We start from the raw sequence: 18,775 nt of genomic DNA on the forward strand, positions 1-18,775 counted from the left end.
TCTTCCTCATTTTTATTCACCATATTCTTTTACATCTAGGTTCAATTGAGTTTTCGGCTTCTGAGCCGGTCCATATCATAGCTCCCATAGGTGCCACATTTCCTAGGCAGAGGACTACTCAGATGAGAGCTAGTTCTAAACATCCTAGGGTTGAGCCTTCTGGTGTTGCACCTCCTCCTCCCTCTTCCACAGGTGATACTATGGCCGAGAAGTCTGTTGATCCTACTACTGCTGTTGATGTTCCTCTACCTTCTACTTCGGATGATTCAAACATTCGACGTATGTTGGAGACTGTCATGACCGTTCAGGCAGCTCATGGTCAGATTTTGGTGGACATGCTTGATGAGCTTCTTGCCTTGCGAGCAGATTTAGAGCATTTGAGACGATTGCCTCCGCCTCCTCCTTTTGATGATGTGTGATTGCCCTTGGCATTCTGTCACAAAAAGGGGGAGTACATTTGTAGAGGACTTTTGTAGTTAGGGGAAGATTTTTGTATTTGTAGAGCTTATGGAGCTATTAGATTGTATCTAGGTGCTTCTTTGTGTATTTATTTATTTATTTATTTATTTTGGCTCTTGATGTATTCTTTGTTATGTTTGGGTTATTCATGATAGGGGGAGATACATTGATTGTATATGTTTCTTGTTTCACATTGCTTATTGATTTATATTTATGAGGTTATTCATGATATATGTCTTTAGTTTGTGTTATGTGAAATCAAGAAGTTATCTGTGTTTTACTTGTATTTCTCATACATGCGTTTATGCGTTTGTTGAGTGTTTCAAGAAATATACAGGTTGATTTAGTTGTGCTACTATCTACACTTGCAACTGATAGATAGTAGTTAGATTGGATTTGTTGTGTTGGGCAATAATTTTGTAATGGGCTGTTTTTATAAACTTTGAGCATTTTTGTTTAGTTTGTGTTTTGTCACGGATTGCCAAAGGGGGAGTTTGTTAGGTTCTAAGATTTTAGATTTAAATGTATTAGAACTTCAATTTGTATTGTTGACAAACCATGATCAAAACGTTTTAGTCTTGTTTAGACTTGCTCAAAGTATGTGGTTGTATTAAAGTTGGAATCGAGTAGCTACAGGATTTATTATGTAAATATGCCTGGCTCGATCGATCGAAAATTAGACTCGATTGATCGAAGCTCATGTAGATTGTTTTTCTACAGATTTTTCCAACTTAGCCCAAGCTTGTTTGTCATGTAGGGTTTTATGTTTTGTCTTAAGTATAAAAGGGAAAATCCTAGCCACGTTTTTAGGTTGCTCCTTATGCTATGTGTGTGAATCTTTTGTGAGATCAAGAGGTGTTTACCTTCACATATACTTAGGGTTTCCAAGATTCAAGATTATGTCAAGAACTTGGTGTTCGATTCAATTGCTGCAATAAGAGCTTAAAGATACACAAGCGGGAGTGCTTGTACTTAGTATGAATTCAAGAAAGAAGTAGTCCGTGGACTCGGAGCTGTCACGTGATCGTGATAGTAAGTTTCCTACTCGAGGTAGCAATAGGATGTTAGTGGTCTAAGTAGCTATTGTGTAAACTTCAATTCTTTCATAGTGGATTCAGTTTTACCTTGAGGATAGCTAGGTTGAATCCTCCCTAGGTTTTTACCGGTTTGGTTTCCTGAGTTATCATATCTTTGTGTTCTTTATTTTCCACACTTTACATTGATATGATATATTTGTGTTAACCTAGATCTGAAATTTGACTAAGTAATCACTTGGCTAATTTACTAGGTTAATCTGAGTGTGTTTTTAGGAGTCTAAAAACAAACAATTGTAATTACCGTTAATATTATGGTTTTTTGGTAAATCTAGTTGACGATTTTGGTGAAATGTTTATCTTTATGGCATGGCATAAAAAAATGCTAGCAACTTACATTTTAAACAGTTTTTGTTCATAATGTTATTTTAAATTATTATTATGCTTCAATATTTGATTTTCTTAGTTGAAATTGTATATAGCTTTTTCTATAGCACTTTCAAAAAAAAAAAAAAAACTGCTTATTTTATATATATTTTTTCTTACTGTGTATAACTAGCTTGTTGGGTATGTCGGAACTTAGTACCTAGAGAACAATTTTCTTGTAGCCGTAGGACCTGTTTGGTAATGTTGTTCTAGTAATGTTGTTCTACTAACGTTATTTAAGTATTATGGAAATTCGTGTTATATTGTTTAAACTAGGGGTGTCCACGGGTCAGTCCGGGTCGGGTTTGTGCCTAACTCGAGACCGACCCGATAGAATCGGGTTGAGGAAATCCTGACCCACCGTCGATCGGCGAGGGAGTCAGATCGGCGCGGTCGGTTTTGCGTCGGAAACACGGTCGATTCGGTCGGAACCGTCCACGGTAAAAATCCAGCCAAAATAGTTGATTTCAAGCAAAAAAACGCCAAATCTGGTGGAGATCTTACTGCATCTGGTGAGATCTCGCTAGATCCGGTGAGATTTCACTAGATTTGGATGAAATATCACTAGATCTACTTGATAAGTCACCGAAATATGAAAATTTGTTACTAGAATCTGAAAATTTGAAGTCAGAATATGGAAATTTGAAGCCGGAATCTGGAAAATCTCGCCGGAATCTGAAAATTTTTGTCGGATTCTGGAAAAATTTCGCCGGAATCTGGAAATTTCTGCCAGAATCTAGAAATTTTTTGCTAAAATTTCTTAGTACATCGGTCAGATCGAGTTTTTTCAGGTTTTAGGGAGGAAAACCGAGACCGACCCGCTGGAGTTGGTTTTTGGAACAAATGATCCGCTGCCGACCGATGACTTGATCGGGTTGGCCGATTTTCGGGTCGAATCCGGTCGGAACCTTCGGGTGGGTCGAATCGTCGGATTGGATGGACAGTCCTAGATTAAACAACGAAAATAATTGTTTAAATAACACAACCTAATAAGCCCTTGGTTAAAGGTTAAGGACTTTGAATGGGTTCAAAGTTCCGAGAAAGCCGAAGGATATCAAGTTTTTTTTTTGACATGTTTGCTTCTCCTTCTTCTTTGTTGCTTCCCCTTTTCTGCTTCTTGATATCTCTACTGGCAATGCATGACAGCTTTGTGCTTTGGTATATTTTAAAATTTCTCATTAAACCATGTCAAATGGTTAGGTAAGAGTTGGAGTGGTGTGAGATAAAAGCGTTTGGCTACATCTTTTGAGAAGTCACGTGTGCATCTTTCTTTCCTTTTTTTTTTTTTTTTTTTATTAACATTTTTTTAATCTCTTTTATTATGTTTTTTTTTTCATTGTTATCCAAAAACTTACATTAACTTATTTTTACTGTTATTTTATTAATCTTTCGTTAATTGCCTAAACTTACACCATGTATTTTTCTCTTTTTCATGTCTTTTAGCATACCCATCATTTTAGTATTTTAAAAAAAGAAGAAAATAATAATAATTAAGGACTAATAGTGAAACAAATTGTCGCATGCAATTTTGGTGTTGGCGTGTGAGTGTATTCTCTTGTCTCATCCCCTTCCCCTATATATATATATATATGTGTGTGTGTGTGTGTGTTTCTAAAAAAAAAAGACTAATAGTAATAACTAACCAAATAAGGCTCTGGAGAGAGATAGAGAGACAAAACATATTGTGGATTGTTAAATAAAATGCACATTTTTACTATATATTACCAAAATAAAAGATCTGAGACTGACAAAACATTTGAAAAAGAGAGAAAGGGGAATTTAAGGGGCTACCACCTCTGTCATACTGACTTCCCACCACTATCAAGCCACATAAACAACTAATAATATTTTTTTTTCTTTTTTCTTTTTAAATTAGGGGCTTAAATATGATTTAGGTTTGGGTAATTTGGTTAGATAGTTTTTGTTTTGGGCACATAAGTAGAGAGAATATTTGGTGAACAATGTAAAACCATATTCTACCATGGTTTTAAATCATTTATAAGACACGTTCATACAAAATTGCCCATACCATGTCTTAAAGTCGCACTATCGATGAGTGGAAGATGATGAGAGAGTTGGACATACTTTGATTTCACGGTATAAAATATGTGAACTCAACACAAATTAGTTGATTTTCATCGTTCTGTTACTCTTTTGCATTTATTTTGGTTTCATAATTTTTTTTTTTTTAAATTAATCTTACCTTGAGAAGGCTACAAATATGCAATGAAACTATTAAACTAGTTTTTAATATCTCAAAATATATGTGTTTTTTTACTCTAATTTAGTTTATTTTTTATTTATAATATATCTACAACATTATCCAAAACCGTCTTATATAAAATATCATAAAATTATCAACTTACTAGTCTATTTAAAAAAGTAATGAAGTTCAAAAAAATGGGTTAATACACTACACTTGTACGAAGGAATATGTGGCATGTATAAATAGGTTAAAACATAATTAATAGGTACAGTAAAAACACACCCAAAAAAAAAAAAACTAATGAGTTACAATATGGTATGCTTTGTTATTGTGTCACATTTACTCCCTCTTTTTAAAAGAACAATTGACTAGAACACAAGGTTGTATATATGTGAATTTTACTAAGCTATGAGATGGAGTCAGCAACCGTAGCAATTAAAACTGGCTCGCAAATTTATCCTCTAGAATACGCACATTCCAGAATTTGTGTCGGACACTCGGACGTGTACGTCGAATGAGGACACATAACAGCATCGGTCTACTCTATAAAAAAAACGCACTCACATAACATCAAAGAATTGTTGACCTCGAATGGCGACCTCGTTTTTTAAAATCTAAAGGTTTGAAAACTCATCCATCCATGGTTTTAAAAACCGGTACGGTGAAAGAACCGGAAAATGAGCTAATTACCGGTTTTATGGTCGGACCGGTGTTCAACCGATGGTCGAACTGATGACGTCATAAATAATTTAATTAATATTTATTTAAATTATATAAATAATTAATAATTTTTTAATATACTAAAAACATAATTAGGCTTATGACTAGCACATTACAAAGAGTTCACTGCCACACATTTACTAATTTACAACATTTATCAACAAGTCATTGAAAGCCCATCAAAAAATCCTCCTCCAATTAGGCAATTACAGGGAAAAACAATTACAATTTATACAAAATGGTGACTTGGCTTATCATTCATATTCTATTCTATTCAATAGATACACATTCATATTCTATTCAATAGACTCAACAATTTATACAAAATGGTGACTTGGCTTATCATTCTCCCTGCTTTGCTTCAAATCCACCCAAGTTACCATCCAACCCCAACCACAAAAAATGTAGGACATCCAAACAAACTCAACTCATCTATAGTTTTGTCTTCTAATAAAAAAATACACATATCACAACAATAAGTTCATTAGTCATTACATTTACATCCAAATGACAAATGACAAATAACAAATAAGTTCATTACATCCAAATAGCAAATAAGTTATAAAGTTTAAAAAAAAACTACTAAGTTTTAAGACCCAAGCTTCATTTGTTATGAAGAAAATTGAAATCAATATCATCATGTGAACCAAATGCTCCACCACTAGCATCATTATCATCATCCTCATTTTCATCTTCTTCATCTTCAACATGAATAGGATGATTTTTATCTCTAAATCCGGGAGGAGCATCATCTTCATCACCAAATGATTCCAAATTAATGTCATCATCATCATCCTCAATCACTTCATTGTCCATATCTATACAAATTCCAAAACCAAAGAACAATATCATTTCTCATAAATAATAAATAGTCTAATTAAAATATGCATCTAGGCAAAGAATTGTTATAAACTAACCTCTTTGTACATGGCTAGAAGACCCTTCTTCAATTGGATAGGCTCCCTCTTCATATAATGCATTTTCTATCTCCTCATGATCAAGAAATGGAGGTTCCTCATCTTCCACTACCCAAAATTCAGTTTTATCGATACTTGCATAGTCAATAGGATCAAAATTGAACTTCTTCCTTTTGACTCTATATCATGAGATGAACATAATTAATAATTTAATTAGTAACCAAATCACTTATATTTAACAATCACAAAGAACCCACTTGACCAAATCAATGAATCACTCATATTTCCCCACAAAAACATTGAAACAAATAAATTATATAATATATACCTTTCTTTCAATCGGTAGTTATAATGAACAAACACAAGATCATTAAGTCGTTGATGCTCCAATCTATTTCTTCTTTTGGTATGTATTTGTTCAAAAGCACTCCAATTCCGCTCACATCCCGAAGAGGCAGCTGTTTGGCTAAGGATCCGAATTGCAAACTTTTGTAAAGTTGGAGCACAAGATCCAAACAACTTCCACCACTCATCTAAGTTCCATATAAAACACAAAACAATAATACAATGAATCAATAAACACAACTATACTTATCCCAAAAATATAAAAAAGAGCTATGATCTTTAAAATATATATTTATTTTATTATTAGTTAAAGTAAACATTATCTTACCCGGCTGAGATGTCTTGGCTAATTCTTGAGCAAGTTGGGTTTCAAAAGTTTGTTCACGCTCTCAAAATAGCCTTAATTCCTCCACCAACTTCAACCGACCAACTGAAACTTTTGATTCAATAACATCTGTCACAGCAGATTGTGTCTCTAGCCTCTTATTAAGAGTGGATGTGTCATATTGGAATGCAGGATTCAACCGATAAGCAACAGTATGAATATCTCTATAGAATTGATTATCCCAACGATCCTTGATAATATTAACATAAGGCTCCCATAGTCTCTTCTTGTCCTTGAAATTTTTTTTAATTCCATCAATTACTCTATACATGCCATCATATACATAACCCATAGCTGGTTTTTCATCAAAATCAACAATGCGTAATAAACGAATCAATGGTGACATAATATGCACAATTACATGACAATCATTCCAAAATTGATTATCAAGAATGATTTTCACCACTGCCTTTGCTTTCTTATCTTTTGCATATCTTGATTCAACATAAAATTTGCTAGTCACCAATGCTTGTAAGTCATGCTTATGTTCCTTAAGACTCCCTAAGGCAATGAAAGTAGTAGCAAACCTAGTTGGCCCTAGACGCACAATTTCCGTCCAATTTTTTCTAGTCCTCAACCAAGCTTGCAAAGCCACATGGTTATAGATGAACACAGTGATCTTGGATGCACGTTTTGCAAGTTTAGCTACATGATCCATCTTCCCAATCTCTTTAAAAATTAGGTTTAGGCAATGTGCTGCACAAGGTGACCAACTAATGTTCCTATATTTTCCACACAAAATTCTTCCAGCAGCTACATAATTTGCAGCATTGTCAGTGACCAAATGTACTATATTTGTAGGACCAACCCAATTAACAATTTCATCAAACAAGTTACTTAAATTAATAGCATCCTTAACCAAGTCAGAAGCATCAATAGAACGTATAAATATAATACCTTTAGGACAATAGACAAGAAAATTAATCAATATTCTACGCCTAGTATCAGTCCACCCATCAGCCATTATTGTACAACCAGTGTCAGCCCAATATGAACGATGAGAATCAACAATCAATTGAACTTCTCTTTTTGCTTCTCTTAACAAAGGCACTCAAAGGGCATGATAATTTGGGCCTCTATATCTAGGACCATAAGAAGCTACAGCATTGAACATAGGTTGATAATAACTAGAATTCACAGCATTAATTGGAATGCAAGCATCATACATCCATCTTGCTACAGCCATATCAACCCTCCGCTTCTTTTCTTTGCCAGCAAGCACACTTTTAATAAAAGGTTGAGCTCCCGGTGTTGTTCTAGGAGCGAAGTAATTACCAATGTCACCAACCTTTCTCTTGCCAAGATTGGATCTTGGTGGAAAATTACTAGGACTACTTCTGTTTCCCTTACCTAACCCCCTACCTCTAGGAGTAATTTCTTGGACATCTTCAAATTCTGGTGAATCCTCTAATGGCGAATAATTAGATGTTTCTTGATCCTTTTTTGTTTGTTCTTTAGATTTTGAAATTTCCTTCAAATTCTCAACCATTTGGAACCTAACATCATAAGGTACACCCATACATGCAGCCACATCACCTTTAATTACAGCTAGATGTCTTTTCATCCGATTAATGCCCCCTCCTTTATAAGTTTTCTCACAATGTATACATCTATAACTACTTCTTCCGTCTTTCAACTCTTCAGTTACATGATCCCATGCAGGATCACATTTTGCCCTCACAAATGAAGAATTAGCATTAGAGCCGGTTGTAGAAGCATGTTCATTAGATGGCACAGAGGCAGATTCCATTTCACTCAACAATTTCAGACTGTAAACAATATTTCACAAACAATAATATGCTGTAAATCAAATCCACAACATACAATCCACAACATACTCAGTAAAATACAAATACTCTGTAAACAATATTTCACAAACAATAATTCTCTATAAATCAAATCCACATCATTGATCATACACAAAATCCACAACACACTCTGTGAAATACTCTGTAATTTATATTTCACAAATAGTAATACTCTGTAAATCAAATCCACAAAATACTCTGTAAAATACTCTATAAACTAATAATTGAAAGATAGAAGTAACCACTTACCAGTGAAGTCACAGAACGGAGAACCTAAGATGAAGCCGAGAACATGAATGGAGAATCTGAGATGAAGCTAAGAGAAATGAAAAAAAAAAAAAAAAACCGAGAAAAGAAAATTATCAAAATCAAAATCAAAAAATCAAGTAATAATTGAAAGATAGAAATAGAAGTTACCACTTAGGCACTTACCCAGTGAAGTCCAGTGAAGTCAAGGAATGAAGAACCTGAGATGACCGAGAGCAATGAAAAAAAAAAAAAAAACAGAATCGAGAAAAGAAAATTATCAAAATCAAAATCAAGTAATCAAAATCAAAAGAAAAGAATGTTACCTGATGAAGCTGAGAAGCAGAGAATAGAGCACTTTAGAGGGCAAGGGCGAGACCGAGAACTCGTGAGGATGAGAAGGAAAAAACCCAAAAAGAAAAAAACAAAAAAAAAACCCAGTACTTCAAACCCGTGAGGATGAGAGTGTGAGCTTGAGTGAAGCGGAGAGGAAGAAAAATGTTTGAAGCGGAGAGGAAGAGAGTGTGAGCTTGAGTGAGGCAGGGAGGGCAAGTCAAAGGGCAGAGAGTGTGAGCGGCGAGTTACAGAGGCAAGGAGAGTGAGGCGGAGAGGGCGAGGCAGAGAAGGCAAGGCAGAGAAGGCAAGGCAGAGTGTGAGGCGAGGTACAGAGGCAGTGAGGCGGAGAGGGCGAGCGGCGACTGGCGAGGTAGTGAGGTGGAGAGAGTGAGGCGGAGAGGGCGAGCTGTGAGCGATGAGGCAGAGAGGCTGTGAGCGGTGAGGAAGAGAGGCTATGACCTTGGGTGAGGCGGAGATATTGAGATTTGAGAGTTTGAGTCTGAGATAGTGAAAATGACAAACACACAAAATGAGAGTGAGCTTTAGGGTTAGGATTCCAGCCTAAAACGGCGTAATTTTGTTGTTTTAGGCTAAAACAACAAAACTACGTCGTTTTAGGCTGGGAAGGACAAAAAAATAAATAACTGGTTTAACCGCGTCGGTTCTCGGTTTTTCGGTTGAACCAGCCGATTTTTACTGTTTCGAGGTTTTTATGTTATTTGCGGTTTTTTAACATAACCAGACCGGATTGAAGGCCGGTTCCCGGTTGAACCGGTCGGACCGGCCGGTCCGGTCCGGTTTTTAAAACTATGCATCCATCTGTTAACTGTTAAGCTGAATAAAACTGTTTTAAATAAAGATCAACTTTTGGTTGTAGCAGTGCCTTAATAAACGTTGAGTAAATTAGAAATTTAATTTGATTCGAATGCGGACACGTAGCAGCATCGGTCCACTTTATTAAAAAACGCACTCACGTGACATCAAAGAATTGCTGGCGTCGAATCGCAACCTCGTTTTTTTGAATCTAAAGGTTTGAAAACTCATCCATCTATTAAGCTGGATCAGACTGTTTTAAATAAAGATCAACTTTTGGTTGTAGTGGTGCCTTAATAAACGTTGAGTAAATTAGGAATTTAATTTGATTAATTACCACTAATGTCAGGTTCATGAATTAAGAGACATTACCAAAAGACATAGGAATCGTGTAGCTATGACACAATTCGAGACTAGCATTGTTCTTGTTGAATCGAAGCTGAGAGTGTGAAATAGAAAACAAGTTCAAGGGTGGAAAGAGAGTTTTAATTAATTCTTTATACTATGAATTGCTTTAAACTACCCGTTTTCTTTATACTAAAATTTCTTCTTAAAAAAAAAAAAGTAACAAGTAATAGTCATAGGCGGGCAAGGTTGTATATATGTGAATTTTACTAAACTAGTTGTCTCGCAAATTGAAATTATGCAAATAGTAAAAGCTCTAAGGTAACACACATGTTACCTTTTCGCTTTCACTATAGTGAAAGCTCTAAGGTAACATGTGTGTGGCCCCAACCGTACTAATACAAATCTACAGCTATATAGTTAGGGTAAGGCATGTGAAAATGAGACCTCTCATATCCTCTCTTTCCAACTCTCTGAAGCCTTTCTTGCATAAAAAAAATGTATACATCTCAGCGACTTCTTCAAAGGTTTTCCCTCATGATGTTCTTGGTTTCACTGCTTTTCAACTTCCATACCTCATATGGTGATGTTGGTACTGCCGGCCTTTATTCTCCACCATATTCACCAACGGCATGTTATGGAATCGATGCATTTCAGTTCCCATCAAGCAACTTGTTTGCAACGGCCGGTGATGGAATATGGGCCAATGGTGCAGCATGTGGGAGGTTGTATTTGGTTAGGTGCATCACTAGTACTTCAACACCATATGCTTGTAATCAAAACCAGACAATTCAAATCAAGATTGTTTGTTAGTTTTTAGACCCCTTAAAACAATTGATTTAACCTAGTTAATTAGCCAAGTTGTTACTTAGTCCAAATTCAAAGTCTAGGTTATCACAATCAAACAATCATATCATGCATAGCAGCGGAAAATAAATAAGACAATAATATGATCACCCAGGAAAACCAAACCAGTAAAAAACCTGGGGAGGATTTAACCTAGTTATCCTCAAGGTAAAAAGCAAATCCACTAGAAAGAATCGAAGTTCATACAATAAGACTTACAAACCCCCACGCTCGACTTCTTATTACTACCAACCAGTAGAACTTACTGACACAATCACGTGCAAGCTTCGAATCCACGGACTCCTTGTTTCTTTGGCCTTTGCAAAACACAAACACCCCTGTTTGTGGCTTTAAGATCCCACTCAAAGGTTTAGCAACACAAACTCTCCTGTTTGTGACTCCAAGACCACTCTTGAAGATTTAGATCATCAGCACCTTTGATGACAAGAGAAGGCAGCAACTTCTACAATACCGAATCTTGAGATTCTTCAAGGAATAGCATCGGTAGAAGACATAAGAGAGCTTTTTAGGAAAAAAACCCTAAATACAAAAGAGGCACACTCTTTTCTCTCTGAAAAGCCTTCTAAAAACGTGCTTAGGGTTTCCTTTATATACTGGGAGAAGTAGATTAGAAACCCTAATCCTAAACAGGCTTGAACTGCTGTTTGGGTTTAATTAAAATTCTGCAGATACGACTTTCGATCGATCGAGCCTGTCTTTCAATCGATCGAACCAGATAAATTATGAAATCTTCTTCCTGCAGCTTGTATGTTCTTGAATCTTGACTTGAATTACCTTGAGCATTGTCTAATAAAACCTATAGACTCTAAGATCTATATCTAGACAAGTTTGTGTTCACGATTTGCCAATTGTTCTAAACATTTAGAAACCAACAAACTCCCCCTTTGGCAATTCGTGACAAAACTTTCATACAAAATGAAATGCTCAAATACAAGAACAACCCAATACAATAAAATGCTCAATTACATCACAAATTCCAATCTAAGACTCCTAACCTAGAAGTTGCAAGAAGAGGTAGAAGGTCTCGATCAGAATGCACCTGTCTTTCCTGAAACACTCAATAAACACATCACCGCATGTGTGAAAAGAAAGACATAACAATACTATGAAACAGAATATAAAAAAACAAAAGTAAATTCTAACTCTCCCCCTAAGTTAGATACATCAAAAAGCTTTTATATTCTCCCCCTTTGAAAAACAATTTTATCTCCTTCTAAACAAAACAAACAGGTCATCTATGTCTCCCCCTTTTTGTCACATATTGACAAAGACTACCTAATCAGAAGGTAGACAGAAAACATACGCAACAGAGTAAGAGAAAATAGAGACAACTCCCCCTAAGAGCCACAAAGGTTGAAAAAAAAATTTCTCCCCCTATAAAAATAGGAAAAACAAAACAAGTTTTGGGGAAAAATAAAGGGGTTGGGGATAAATAAAAAGACACAAACCAAGTTTTTAAAAAAAACAAAGTTGAGAATACACATGAAGAAAAAATATTCTCTCTTTCAATAAATGCAAACATGGCACTATGTGACCCATAAATAGTTGCATGAGTAGAGAAAATATTTGCACATTGATTATCCATCATATCTCTTAAGAAAAATATTTTCTACAGTTCACACATAAAAAAAACATATACTAGAAAGTACATAGCTCAAAAATTAATCAATCAATTTTTTGATTAAGTTGAGTACCCAATGTAGCAAAATGTATGCATGTTATGTGTGAAAATAATGAGAGATATGACTGCAAAACTGCAAGGTGGATACAAAAAATCAATGCAATAGATGTGAATCCTAAACATAAATGATGCATGGAAAAATCAAAATTTTGAAAAACAGAGCAATTTAATGCAGAAACTCCTCAAAGCACAATATTTCATGAATAAAATGCATGAGTATGAGATTAAAAGTTTTTAAAAAACACTAGAGTTTAACCTAGATCTTCCAAAAACAAGATTCTCAATCAATTTGACCTCAAGTCTCAATCATTAAAGACATTTTGCATCAAAATCCAGGAATATGTAATCTTGGATGGTCACAACAAGATCACACACAATATAATGTACCAAGTTTAGCAAAGAGTAACTTGTGTAGTGTGTGCAACTAGCAAAAACTTAAGATACATGTGAGGTGATATATAAATAGAAATCAATCACAAATTCTACCCAATTCATCACATAGAAATTGAAAGAGACTATCACCTAAAGAATTACATCATATAACTCCCACATCTCCTAGATCATAAGCTTGCAATCATGTAAGTTTCTTGATTTTATGCCTCATAATATACACACCAATTTTAATTATGTGATTTGGCATCAAGCCTAATAGTACACACCAATTTGAAGTATTAAACAATTAAATCGAGGCTACACCTTATGTTCTTTTTGTGCATGTACTACATTTTCTCGAGTACAAAATCTTATGATATGCACTAAGGTGTTCATGATTAGCTAGTGAATAGTGGTGAGATAGTTATTTATGCCTTTCTCAAAAGGTTCAAGTCCGACAGTCAAAGACATGTGACTTCAAGATCAAAACAAAGTGATCAAAACCATAAACATCTTTCCCACACAACATGCACTACAAAGTTTCAACTAGTAGAGTGCAATAAGTAAGCTTATCCAAGCTAAACAAGGTACATAAACTTATTATGTAAAAATAAAATGGCCAATCCTTGATTATAAATCCAAGATGTGAAATACAAAACACAAAAATCTTTTTGGTTTTTTTTTTTTTTAAATTATGACCAAAAACTAAAAGCACACATTATGCTAAATGAACAATGCAAATGCAATGCATGACAGTACTTAACTGAGCTATAGAGGGTACACAAACAAGAAATATCAATTTCTTAATTAACCCTTGAGTACATGTACAAACTAGTACATACTCATACAAAATCAGACATAGCTTAGCACTTATTTAACACATACTATTCAAGTTTCTCTACAATGTCAAGCATGTTCTAAATCAAGAGAGAGATATCATAATTCATGTAATCCTCAAAAATAAAAACTAGATACAAAATAAAATATTTTTGTCTTTTTGAAATTTTTCAATGTTTTGGATTTTTTTTTATTTAAAAAAAAAAAAAAAACCTAAAAAACAAAACAACCTAAAAAACAAAACAACCAAAAACAGAAACAAGACATGTCCACAAACAATTGAAAGAATTAAATCAGGGACAAGTCAGCAACACTCACTTTAGAGAATTTTTTCTCACCCATATAGCACGAGTCTTCGGCTTTGTAGGTGAAAATCCATGAGAAGCAGAGTGTATTTGAGGGATTACACTAATCTTCTGAGAAAAACTAAAATCCTGTAAATTCCTTTCACAAGCCAACAAGCTTAAATTTTTCAAAATAATATGAAACAATTTATATGGACTTATGGTAGGAGAAATATCATCACAAATCCTAGACTGAAACACAGAATGCTTAAATTTCAGTTTATGACAATTAGGACGAATGTGACTGGAGACACCACAAAAGTGACAAATAGGAACAAATTTAGGAACATCAGTATTCCTAACAACAAGTCTAGTCTCAGATTTTGGTTTTTGCCTCAACAAAGAACAATTTGGTCTAATATGACCAACTACACCACAAAGGTGACAAGTAGGCACAAAAACAGATTTATTATGCTCTCTAATAGTAGGTTTAGACTTAGGTTTAGAAACTTTAGCGTCTACATCAGAACTTTTACCTTTGTCTAACCTAGCAAAATAAGCATTTTCTTTATTATTCCTCTTAAAAGGAGAGATATAAATTTTCTCAGTTTTACGCTTAAGAGAAATAGAAACAATTCTGTTATCAATAGCAGACTTGGTACAAGTCAAATTTTCAATTTTAACTTTAGATTCAACTAACTCTTGTTCCAAACTTTTCATCTTCTCATCTTGAGAGGAAATTTGATTTCTCAAAAATTCATTCTTTTTATTAGATTCATCTAATCTAACAATCAATTCCTCTTTTTCAAGATTAGCCAATTTTAACTCTTCCTTGAATTTCTTAGTAATTTTCATAGATTTTCAATAATTCCTTACGAAGAGTTTCACAGGCATCAATAAAATCAACAGAAGCATGAGCAGAAACATGATCAGGAAGACACTTCAAATTTTCCATAACAACAGGGGTCAAGGATCAGCTCTTAGATTAAAAGATCTAAAACAAAAGAGCACACTCTTTTCTCTCTGAAAAGCCTTCTAAAAACGTGCTTAGGGTTTCCTTTATATACTGGGAGAAGTAGATTAGAAACCCTAATCCTAAACGGGCTTGAACTGCTGTTTGGGCTTAATTAAAATTCTGCAGATACGACTTTCGATCGATCGAGCCTGTCTTTCGATCGATCGAACCAGACAGATTATGAAATCTTCTTCCTGCAGCTTGTATGTTCTTGAATCTTGACTTAAATTACCTTGAGCATTGTCTAATAAAACCTATAGACTCTAAGATCTATATCTAGACAAGTTTGTGTTCACGATTTGCCAATTGTTCTAAACATTTAGAACCTAACATTGTTGATTATATTGGTCAAGCCCCTTCAGCTAATAACAACACCATGGTTTTGTCCACGACAGCTTTTGGGAGTATTGCAAATTCATCTACCACTTCTTCCTATATCAATATAGAGTTTCCACAGTAAGCTTCTTCAATACCATTTTCTGTTTTCTTTTCTTATTTCGATATGAATGAACTTATTTTGTTAAAAAGTGAAAAAAATGGGACCAGAATACAATAACTCCAAACTCTTCAACAACTACAACAGACCAAACATAAACGCCCTAAACAAAAGAAACAAGCTCATTAGTGCTAAGGAACAATAGGTACATCAGCTACAAACAAGCCAGATATACTGATCAAGCATAACTTCACAACCCTCCTTCAAATTCTTCTGGTAAAGAAGCATTGATAAAAGATATGTTCAATTTTCTAATTTGGGTATCATTATAATAACCAATATAGGTATTACATACCTTGAAAGTTCATCCAAATGATTCCTTGGGTCTTTTTCTTTCTTGGTTCTAGTAAGATTTGAAACTAAAATCTACTTCAGTTCCCCCTCCCTTTCGTTTATCCTTCTCACTCTTGCTGGTTCGTACATCTCTCCATTACTCTCTCTCTCTCTCTTTATATTAGGGCTTTCATTTTGTATTTTGTATTTTGGTTTTTTTTTTTTTTTAATTTTAAGGACAAAGTCTGTTTGTAGGCAACAACTTCAAACTCTAAATAAAAAATCAATATTACTATATATTTTGAAAATCTAATATTAGATTGTATATTTTTTATATTCTTGATATGTACGTCAAATTTTGTTCAAATCAAATGTTATTTATTATTCGATTTATGAACTTATTTTTAAATATTTGATTTATGAACATAGTTTTTGATTTTTGATATTCTTGAAAATTTTCAAGCATAAAAGATATAATAAATAAATACAATTTAATAGTGGATTTGTGAAATTCACATCTAATTAAAAGATAGAAGGGGAGTTTGTGTAATCTTTGTTCAAATTTTAATTGTCTGTTTGGATGTTGGGAAACTATAGGGGAAAAAAAGTGAAGTAGATTAAAACGATGGGTTTTTGGTTTTCTGCTAATTTGGGTTGTGGGATTTGATGAAAAATAAGAACAAATTGCAATGTGGGTAGTCCATGCAATTCTCTCTAGAGAGTTTTTTTTTTTTTTTTTAATAACTTGAAGATAATTTTTTTTATTGAGTAATATTTGGATGATGGAAAAATGTGGAAAAGAAGATGGAAAGCAAAATTGGGGTTTAGATTAAAGTTGTGGGTTTTAGGATGGAAGATGGGTTTTCATTCAGCTATCTAAAAATTTAGTTGTTTTTTTAATCTTGAGAATACTATCTTCTTTAAAAAGAAAATTATAACTTTGGAATACTAAGTTCATCTTTAGATCCGTTTTGGCAGGTGGGGAAAATGTGGATAAAGGAAAACAGAAATGAATTTTTAGGGATAATGAACTTTTAATTGCTCTAATGGAGTTTTGTTCTCTTTTTTTCTTTTTTCTTTTTTATATAAAAAAAATGGTGTTTCTAGCTATCAGCTTCTTGATTGAGATTTTTTATTTTTATTTTTTTCTACTTCTTCTTGTTCACATGGTTAAACTATGGTTTCCAACAAACTCTTTTTGTTTTGCGTGTGCTTTATATTAATATTGCTTTTGTTTTTAAGATATGAAGCTCAGCATCCTAATCCAAACATGGAGGAGAGGAAGAACCAATCCTTACTCAGCTCATCTTTTGCAAAATATGTCAAAGAGCAATATGTAGCCAATAATGGAGAGATAACGCCACAATAAGCCTTAGGCCTATAGTGGCGTTTGTAAAATGCCACTATAGCCCAACCTAAAAAAAAAAAATTTGAGGGACCTATAGCAGCGACTCTAGGGACGGTTGCATTAAGCAAATATATTGCGACTCTAGGGAAAAGGTTGCATATGCGAATGCATTGACTGGAAATACCAAACAAAACTAGAGATGGTCACTTGGACTCGCAAATTATAGTCGCTACCATCTCTTCATTCTTTGGTCAACATTCTAAGACACAACAACTAAGAAATTTTGAAAGGTAGAGAGTGAAAATGGAAGAGCTTGAGATTATGCGCGTGCTTTATACTGATCTCACTTTTGTTTTTTTAGCTCGGCCACATAATGACATAATCCAAACATGGAGATGGAAGTTCAACATATTGATGCATGTTATACGCACAAATAAATAAATATCACAATTAATAATAAAATATTATATGGACGACCACAACTGAAAGCTCAGTGTTATAAAAAATTAAAAATATTGTTGATAAAACAAAAAATCGTGAGAATTGATTGAAAAGACCATCGAATTGCAAGAAAAAACAGAATTGATTGAAAAGACCATTGAATTGTGCTTGGTAGGGAAGCCTCCAATTCTCAAGTCAGTATATCAACCCATATATTTTGTAGATAGATGGTGTTTTGTAGCCTTTTTTTACGTGCATTAGCAAGTGAGGCAATCCCTTTTATAGGTGACTTGGGTAGTTGTTAAACATAATTGAGGGTGATTATTACCCTAAATGTAATGTTCATTGTCTTGATGAGAGTTTAAGATCTTTAATAGTTGTTATTGAATGTGTTTGAGTGGTTATTCTTCTTTCTTTGATAGCCTACTAATGATGTAATGGTTGTCCATTAAGATGGGTGATTTTTATGGACTCATCAGTTGCCCCCCATTCCTGAGTCTAATTTTGCTTGGTGCTGGCCAAGCTTAGGGAATTTCTTTTGACTCGTTTAGATTCAAACTTTTTTATCTTGCAATTACTTTCTTCTTCAAGGACAATGGTTTATCTGTGACGACTTCTCAGTGTCTGGCTTCTGAAGGTCCTTTTGGACATTCGAGAGATCATAACTTGTTCTTGTGAGTAAACTAATTTCTTTGGATGATCATTCTGGATGACCTCACCTTAAGTGGGTCTTTTTGGATGAGGTTCAGTGGTCTCTTTGAATGCATTCATCATTCTTTTGTTGCTTGAAGAATTTTGATATTTGGACGATCTTGTTCTTCCATGATTTTTTATTCTTGTGTGAAGTATTTTTATCATTTGTTGATTGGAAAATTTATTCTTTCACCAAAAATGTATCGTTGAAAGATTTGTATTCTTGTGCAATAAATCACTCACTGCCCGTCATATGATTTATATTCTTGCTCAAAGAATTTGTATTATTTTCTACTCAATATATCATTTATATTTTACTTTGTATCATTTTCTACTCATCGTATGATTTATATTCTTGCCAGAAGAATTTATATCATTTTCTGCTCATCGTATGATTTTTATTTTTACTTGAAGAATTTTTATCATTT

The 18,775-nt window shown here is 34.0% G+C and overlaps 1 protein-coding gene and 1 long non-coding RNA gene across 2 annotated transcripts; both read right to left on the reverse strand.

Moving 5' to 3' along the window:
- Nucleotides 1–5,448: 5,448 nt before the first annotated feature.
- LOC115980411 lies at nucleotides 5,449–7,456 on the reverse strand. Its single transcript, XM_031102658.1, has 4 exons — nucleotides 6,535–7,456; nucleotides 6,091–6,295; nucleotides 5,763–5,941; nucleotides 5,449–5,663 (listed from the first exon to the last, which is right to left on the reverse strand). The coding sequence occupies exons 1-4, from the start codon at nucleotides 7,454–7,456 to the stop codon at nucleotides 5,449–5,451; spliced, it is 1,521 nt and encodes a 506-aa protein (XP_030958518.1).
- A 758-nt stretch (nucleotides 7,457–8,214) lies between these two features.
- Nucleotides 8,215–8,751, reverse strand: LOC115979304. Its single transcript, XR_004089023.1, has 3 exons — nucleotides 8,733–8,751; nucleotides 8,550–8,616; nucleotides 8,215–8,261 (listed from the first exon to the last, which is right to left on the reverse strand). It is a non-coding gene; the product is annotated as an uncharacterized LOC115979304 (long non-coding RNA).
- Between the last annotated feature and the right edge of the window lie 10,024 nt (nucleotides 8,752–18,775).

The sequence above is a fragment of the Quercus lobata genome, chromosome 3 (genome assembly GCF_001633185.2).
Source record: "Quercus lobata isolate SW786 chromosome 3, ValleyOak3.0 Primary Assembly, whole genome shotgun sequence".
NCBI lineage: Eukaryota > Viridiplantae > Streptophyta > Magnoliopsida > Fagales > Fagaceae > Quercus > Quercus lobata.